This window comes from Arachis ipaensis, chromosome B08, assembly GCF_000816755.2.
Source record: "Arachis ipaensis cultivar K30076 chromosome B08, Araip1.1, whole genome shotgun sequence".
Classification (NCBI taxonomy): domain Eukaryota; kingdom Viridiplantae; phylum Streptophyta; class Magnoliopsida; order Fabales; family Fabaceae; genus Arachis; species Arachis ipaensis.
The window spans coordinates 68,206,045-68,214,954 of record NC_029792.2 but is presented as its reverse complement, the minus strand read 5'-3'; the positions used below and the strand labels follow the sequence as shown (position 1 = coordinate 68,214,954).

At 33.0% G+C, this 8,910-nt stretch overlaps 1 protein-coding gene and 1 long non-coding RNA gene across 2 annotated transcripts; both read right to left on the bottom strand.

The window, feature by feature from the left end:
- On the bottom strand, positions 1,528-2,320 carry LOC107611966. Its single transcript, XR_001613547.2, has 2 exons — positions 2,153-2,320; positions 1,528-1,828 (listed from the first exon to the last, which is right to left on the bottom strand). It is a non-coding gene; the product is annotated as an uncharacterized LOC107611966 (long non-coding RNA).
- LOC110265317 lies at positions 3,576-7,177 on the bottom strand. Its single transcript, XM_021108259.1, has 7 exons — positions 7,120-7,177; positions 6,560-6,627; positions 5,994-6,125; positions 5,045-5,101; positions 4,366-4,551; positions 4,154-4,242; positions 3,576-3,892 (listed from the first exon to the last, which is right to left on the bottom strand). Exons 1-7 carry the CDS (start codon positions 7,175-7,177, stop codon positions 3,727-3,729), a joined length of 756 nt encoding a protein of 251 aa, XP_020963918.1. The 3' UTR covers positions 3,576-3,726.

The window sequence follows — 8,910 nt, the reverse complement described above, 5'->3', positions numbered from 1 at the left end:
TAAAACCAAAAATAATTGTGTTTCTTGTTTGAGTCTAGTGTTAAATTGTAATTTTGGTGTCAATTGCATGTTTTAATTTTTCTAAAAATTTTTTTGAAAATTCATGCATGTGTCCTTCATAATCTTCAAGTTGTTCTTGATGATTTTTCTTGTTTGATCTTTGCATTTTCTTGTTGTGCATCTTTTCTTGTTTTTCATATGCATTTTCAAATTGTTAGTGTCTAAACATTGTCAATTTCTTAGTTTGGTGTCTTGCATGTGTCTCTTTTCCTAAAAGTTTTCAAAAATAAGTTCTTGATGTTCATCTTGATCTTCAAAGTGTTCTTGGTGTTCATCTTGACATTCAAAGTGTTCTTGCATATTTTTCTTGTTTTGATTCATAAGTTTTATGTCTTGTGTCTTTTTTTGTGTTTTTCTCTTTCTTCATTAAAAATTTAAAAATCAAAAAAATATCTTTCCCTTATTTTTCTCATAAATTTTGAATATTTGAGTTGACATTTTCAAAAAATTTTCAAAATTAGTTGTTCCTAATGAGTCAAGTCAAATTTTCAATTTAAAAATCCTATCTTTTCAAAACCTTTTCAAAAAATCAAATCTTTTTCATTTTTCTTTTATGATTTTCGAAAATTTTAAAAATGATTTTCAAAATCTTTTTCTTAATTTTATTTCATAATTTCAAAATCTTTACTAACAATTAATGTGATTGATTCAAAAATTTTAAAGTTTGTTACTTGCTTATTAAGAAAGGTTCAATCTTTAAATTTTAGAATCATATCTTTTAGTTTCTTGTTAGTCAAGTAATCAACTTTAATTTTCAAAATCAAATCTTTTTAATTTCCAATTTAAATCTTTTTCAAAATGATTTTCAATCATATCTTTTTCTATTTCTATCATATCTTTTTCAAAAATTAATTTCAAAATCTTTTCTAACTTCTTACACAACTAGAAAATGGCTTAATACAGACAGATTTAGTCTTTATTACAGACGAATTTTTGGTTACCGACAAAATTACCGACGGATTTTGTCCCTCTGTAAAAGCCCCGTCGGAAATTATTTACCGACAGATTTTTTTCCGTCGGAAAATTACCGACGGATTTTTACTTGTTACCGACAGATTTTCCTCTGTAAATTCTCCATCCATTTCCCGAAGGCGACGAACTTTCCGACGGATTTTCCGTCTGTAATTACAGACGGATTTTCAGACGGATTTTCCGTCTGTAATTACAGACGGATTTTCTGACAGATTTTCTGTCTGTAATTTGAACTTTGAAAAATCATCTCACACTCTGATTACAGACAGAAAATCCGTCTGTAAATCCGTCATTAAGGTAAAATAGAATTTTTTTTATTTTTCTAATTACAAAATAAGCTTGTTTTCATACAAAATAAATATAAATTTAATATAAATTTTTATCTAATTTGTATTTGAATATTTATAATATTTCAAAAAATAAACAAATTCATCATATTATCAAACTAAAAGAAAAGTACTATAAACAAGCAAGTCAATATAATTCAATACATAAACAAAATGTGTTGATCATCAACTATAATAATAAGTAACAACCATACATCAAAGTGTGTTGATACATCAACTATAATTCAAAACATAAACTCAATGCATTGTTCAACTATACTAAGTTATGCAAATAACAAGACCATATAAAAAATTCCTCATGTTTGAAATTTCAGGACTAAAATCTACTAAAACATCAAGTCATTATCTTTGTCTCATTACATCTCTGTTTATAGCTTCTATTTTTGTTTTGACACCATGTGCAATCTTTCCAACTTCATCAATATCCTTCTCCATCCTCATCTTGATAGCTGAAAATGATGTTGCATTTCCATCAGTGATCATAGAGCATTAAGTTTCAGTCACGCATAATGTCCTAATGAAAAAGGCAATATATTTAAAAATTATTGATTTGATGCAATATGAACAAGCACAATCAAGTTTTATTCCACTGTGTAGAGCATTGATATAGAATAGACAGTAGATATTGCATAAGCTTAATCCATTTTAAAGATTTACCATATAAAGATCTTATTATCTTAATAGAGAAAAATAAAATATAAACTAAATCAACAAAACAAGTGAAAAATGATGTGATCACTATCATTTCAAAGTTATAAGGGAAAAGGTGTAACCTGGAGCAGCATAGCCAAAAGTACCAGCAAATGTTGTCCAACTATATATATGAACCAGGCTTGAAAAACTTAGCAGTCCCAAAATCTAAAACATGAGCTTCATACTCTGAATCCAACATAAAGGCCTATAAGCACACTCTCTTGGATAATTAGCAGTCCAACTATCATTTATATTTATTTCTAAATATTCATTAAAATAATTCACTGAAGATTTAGAATATTTTGGTTGGAAGAGAGACGAGAGAGAGGTGGTGGGTATTTGGGGGGGGGGGGGGAAGGGGGTGTTTGAATTGAAATATTGTTGAAAAACTCCTTTCATTGATGTTCAACCTGGATGATAATAACATATTTGACCATAGAATGAAAATTTTAACTAATTTAATCAAATCTCAAAAGTCTCAATTTGCAGGGTATCTTCCGAGAAATCTTTAGAATGGCCAAAAATATATTAGAGATAAAGCAATTGAATTTACCACCCAAAGGAGAATTCGTGGCTTTCGAGTTGTTATACTGTCAGTAACTAGCTTAAATCCTTGATGAGCATCAACTATTTCCACAATAGTCATAGCTCCAAGCAAGAAAAACACTATTTCACTGACTTCCGCAGACGCAAGCCTTAGCTCAGAAACAGCTACACCAATTGATGGAGCCTGTACAGTATAGACATTCCATAAAAGATAAAGCAAACAGCAGTGGAAAATCAAATCAAGAGGAAGGATACATGAACTAATTTGAATAGGTACATCAACTTCAGGTCAATGTGTATTGAGTGTCTCTGTCCTATTCATTGCAAAACAAAAGCTTGTATGAGCTACCTAAATCTCGGAAGCACAACAAGGAACAGATGCATAAGGAATTCACTGATAATTTCAAAAGTAAAAAAAGCTAAGTGATCAATATTTACCCCAATACTTCTTATAGTCCACAAGCTTACAGCCATCAAAAGTCCTACTCCACTTTTGTTGAAAGCTAGAGATTCCTCAAATATGATGCCTACATATCCTATTACAAATAGCAATGCCATGGCAAGATCCTACAGTCATGGTCACAGACTTGTAAACATATTCCCAAATGCAAACACTTCATGCTGAAATATACACAAGTGAATTTCACTGACTTACGAACTGAAGAATCAGAGAATAAGCAACCTTGTTCTTTGGAAACTTGACGGTACCTGCGGTTCTCTCCTTCCACCGGTTCCCTTTCTTGTCGAATCCGTAAAACTTTGATTTCTTAAAATCAATTGGAAAAGAGTAATAACAACTAAAAGCACAGATTTATTGTAATATTCAAAATAAATGATTAAATGATGATCGAATATTTCATGAACTGGTAATTATAGTTACCTCAAAAGCAGAACTGTAAAAGGCACAATAGAGCATTGCAGAACTGAAATAAAAAATTGCATACATGCATAAATGATCTAAACAAAAGAAGCATAATATGGTCTTACCATTAGTTTATGAAGAAAGGGTCATTGAACAAAGAAGAATGCAGTAGTTCTCTTATTTGTTACCCTTTTATAAATATGGTTTAATCCAAGACCTTTAATATTTTGTGCAGTTTCATTGCCACTATCTTTTTTGGAAATATTTTGTGCAGTTTTCCAAGGATTCTTGAACCTTCTTCCGAACTAGATATTTAGAAGAATCAGAATCATCCAAATTTGATAGAGATGTCACAGACCCTTCCAATTGATCAGCATCAACTGCAGACTGGTGATGAAGCAGTAGCCTCAAACTGTAAATATCTCAGATTCATTAAGATCGAATATTTATGCAGCTTATCACACAGATCCTACATTTTAGAGCCATCACTACAATTCAGTGCAGCTAAAACTTAGAAAATAGAAAAGTATAAACAGTTACATATACTTCAAGTATGATCTAGTACCCAAATCAAAATGCTAAATGACCATCTCAATAATAAAAATGCAGTTAATATCAACAGAAAAACTAATTAGAGAAGAGAAGTGACAGCTTCTGGGAGGAACATACCCACATAGGTGTCAAATATGATGACAGTTCATTGAAGAAAGTTAAGAAGGAGGCTTTGAAGGTTTTGATCAAAGTTCCTAATATCTCTCCCACCTGGGACACATAAATGTTTTGAAAGGATGACCAAAGAATTGATCTGTACAAACATAATACAAAGACAGTAGCCCAGCAATCAACATAACTCAGATTTTTTAAAAACGAATTTAAACAAGTAACTTGATCAAAAACTTCTTCCTCTTGTTCATTTTCCTCTTTAATCAGCTCACTCTCTTCAGCATCAAAATCTTCAGCTTTGGTCCTCTCTGCCCTCTCTCTTTTCCTACTTGAACTAGCTGTGATCACTTGTTTCATCTCGTCAACAATGGACCTAACTTGTCTTTCATCCAAAAGCATCCCAGAAATCTGAAGTATACAAAAAGATCAGAACACATACTGGATTGAGGCTACACAGGAATTACTCTTTCCTTGTAATAATTTGATTATAAAATAAATAAGTGACAACAAAAATGGTCTTCAAAAGGAAGCAAGCAATAGACCTTAATAGTGAAGTGGAGTGAAAATTCTTGCATAATAATATATGATTATTTTTAAAAACAAGACTACAAAAACCACAACAATTACAAAGTGGAGCAGACTTGCTATCACGTGGAAATGAGGGGCAATGGTTGAACAGATTAATAACCAATTCAACAAATATATCCTAATCTAGAATTCTAGATCAATTATGAAACATGAAATAAAAAAAACCTTTTAGTTTTGGCTTTATTAGCATCACTTATGATGTTACCTAATATATGCGAAGCTAGATTTTATTTCCAACTAGAATGTTAAGTATCAAACTTCGAGTGTAACACCCCCTAATTTTGTATAATATTTATCATCTAATGATACTAACCTGTAAGCATTCATTCAATGAATCCAACATGCTTGCACAAATTTCTGTATCTGGTTCCTGCAAGCAAACAGAAGAGGGAGAACTTCAGCACCATAAATGCCGTTGTAGAGCCTGGCCAGGCAAAATCCATCCAATATAACCTATATTAAGCTTGGTTATCAAATCCATGCCTAGACTAGGGCTCCTAAACTAACAAAAACGTCCATACTGCACACACAAAGGAACACCTTAGCTTATATGATATTTAGAGACTGATCAACAACCCCCTAAGGGTTCAGATCATAATAACAACTTACTCATGCTGTAAAAACCTAATGAATTCCATATAGATGCATCTAAGAACAGATAAACTTGTATACAGAATACCTTATGTAAAGCGTTCACTAGAGCTGGGATAATTCTGTCACTCAAAAACTTCAAATAAGATGCACAACTGTATATATTAGGAAATATGAACATGATTCACCTATTAAAGGACAAACAACAAGCAAAATTCCTATTTTGACCAGTGCAGGAATCTGATAACACATCGACTTGCCTCCTCCAGTAGGCATAAGACAAAAACAATCTCTTCCTACACCAAAAGAGGGGGTGGGAAGGTAATTGGCATTCCATCAAAAAATGAAAATCCCAACTTATCCATTTACCAAATTCAAAGAACATGAGTTCATGATTTCAGATCCTTTTTTAATTTCTTTTCTTTCATATCCAAACCATTTATCAGAGTAGGACACTGATATAAAACTTGCTTCATGTTCTTTACTTTCTTCTTTCTATATTTGCAACCAAAACATTATTAAAAGAAAAGTGTCAAGCTAATTTAACCAATCAAACTGAAAAGCGAGACCTATAAAAAAATGCAGAATTCAATTTCCTATGATTCTCAGCAACCAAACAGTAACGGAAACCAAAAAATAAGAAAAAAGGAGAGATTTTTGCAAAAATGAACCTGAGAGAACAGCACAGAAGCTTCACCAAAATGCCATCGCAGAAGCTTCACCAAAGCTTCCTTGCCGCATAAAGCCTTCATCTTGTTCGCATTGCCGCTTTTTGCGTCCCTCAACGGCAATGCTGCTTTTCTCTAAATTTCAATTCCAACCTAGAGGGTGAAAAAAAATGAAAATAGAGGATCGATTAATTGATCACTTAAATTTGAAGCAGAATTGGGAAGTTCTGTATCAATAGAGGAACAAAAAGTTTAATGGAAACAGAAGCAACAGTGGATGCAGGTATTCGACCACCAATCTTCTCTTCTACCCACTAATTGGATAAATATCTTTTAAAAAATTTGGGCTCTTCAAATCTGCGTGAAAGAAAGCATCATTACAACTAGAAAGTAGGATTAGGGCTCTTTAAGTTGTTAGGAAACCCTTCTAAACAAACCAAAGAATATAATAATTCAAATTCATTGCATCTAAATATAATAAGTTCAATCTGAAGAGTTTGATCATTCTTCATTCAGTGTTTACAGTTTCACTAGCAGAAGTTCACGTCACTACTATACTGCTGCTAAACTAGAATGAATATAAACATGCTATAGCAATCTGGAGCTGGTTCCTTATATAGGCTTTCGTTTCCAGAAGCTGAACAAAATATCTAAATATTGTGAATCGAATTTATATATGAATTAACTAGCTCGCCCAGCATAACAGTAATGGCAGAATCAAAGGATCACGATTTCACAATGCTGAATTTAGAAAACCCTAAGAGTCTTAAAAAAATAAGAACTACTTTTTCTAAGCATTCCAATTATATTTGGCCCTCTTTAACTTCTCATATCTAGCAAATTAGACGGTTTTTCTCGAGATATGTTTAACTATACAAAATTGATAGCAATTAACCATTAATCGGCACTGTTTCAAACCAAATTTTGAGACCAGAGCAAGACACTGCACAATAACACGTTTGGAATGAAAAATTAGTGAGAGAAACAAGGGATGGAGTTAGGGCTAACCTGGTTAGTGGAGTGCAAATAGATCAAAAGATTGAAGATCTATGCAACCCTATATATAAAGTGTTTGATTCGATTTGATTCGGTTAGTGGAGAAGCTGGTCTTTGCCAGAGAAGAAATTACCAACGGAGTCAACTATCATTCCAAGCTTCGCTTCAAGCTTCGCTTCAAGCTTCGCCATTCAACAATAACCACCGAGTTTCCACCGAGTTGAGATGAGTTTCACGAATCGCTGCAGACGCGACGAGAGCGGCGGTGGAGGGAGCCCGTGCAACGCAAGGGATGACAGAGAGAGATCCTGCGACGCGAGTGGCGGCGACAACGGCGGAAGGAGCTGGTGCGACGGAGAGAAGAAGCATCTTGGTGACGGACAGACTCATTTGATTTGTGTGGAGTGTGAACCGTGAATGGATCGAGAGGGTAGGGATAAAATTAGGGTTAATTTAATATTTCTGACGGGAAATTTTAAATTACAGACAGATTTTTTGTCTGTAATAATTTAATAAAATGCAGCGTTTTGTCTATTGAATTACTGACAGATTTTCTGTCTGTAACTATTTTCCACAAAAAAAAATTAATTTTACCGCAGAATTATCGATGGATTTTATTTTCCGTCTGTAATTTATGCTAATTCATTTTTTTTATTTTCTGAAAAAAATCCCTCTGAAATTCTGTCTGTATTTCCGTGGGATAAAATCTGTCGGAAATATCCGTCTATAATAACTAGTTTTCTAGTAGTGTTATCTTTTCAAAATTGATTTTCAAATCTTTTTCAATTAACTACTTAACTTTTTATTTGATTTTAAAAGTTTTCTATTTCAATCATATCTTTTTCAAAACCACCTAACTATTTCTCTCTCTCCAATTTTCGAAAATCACTAACACTTTTTCAAAATTCTTTTTAATTAACTAATTATTTTAAATTTTAATTTAATTTTATTTCTCTTTTTAATTTTCGAATTCTAACTATTTTTTTAAAAAAAAATATTTTTCTTTTATTTTAATTTAAATTCAAATTTTTCTCTTCTCCTTCTTCTATTCTTCTCTTCTACTACTCACATAAAGGAATCTCTATACTGTGACATAGAGGATTCCTGCTTTTTTTTTGTTCTCTTCTTTTTTATATGAGCAGGAACAAGGATAAAGACATTCTTATTGAAGCTAATCCTGAACCTGAAAGGACTCTTAAGAGGAAACTAAGGGAAGCGAAGGCACAACTCTCTGGAGAGGACCTGACAGAAATTTTTGAAAAAGAAGGAGACATGGCCGAACCTAATAACAATGGTGGAGATGTAAAAAAGATGCTTGGTGACATTATTGCACCTTCTTCCAACTTCTATGGAAGAAGCATCTCAATTCCTGCAATTGGAGCAAACAACTTTGAGCTTAAGCCTCAATTAGTTTCTCTAATACAGCAGAATTGCAAGTTCCATGGACTTCCAATGGAAGATCCTCATCAGTTTTTGGCTGAATTCTTGCAAATATGTGACACTGTCAAGACCAATGGAGTTGATCCCGAGGTCTACATGCTTATGCTTTTCCCTTTTGCTATAAGAGACAGAGCTAGAACATGGTTGGATTCACAACCTAAGGAAAGCCTGAACTCTTGGGATAAGCTGGTCAGTGCTTTTCTGGCCAAGTTCTTTCCACCTCAAAAGATGAGCAAGCTTAGAGTGGAAATCCAAACCTTCAGACAGAAGAAAGGAGAGTCCCTCTATGAATCTTGGGAAAGATATAAGCAACTGATCAAAAGGTGTCCTACTGACATGCTTCCAGAATGGAGCATCATAAGTATATTCTATGATGGTCTGTCTGAGTTGTCAAAAATGTCATTGGACCATTCTGTAGGAGGATCTCTTCACGTAAAAATCCCTGCAGAAGCTCAGGAACTCATTGAAATGGTTGCAAATAACC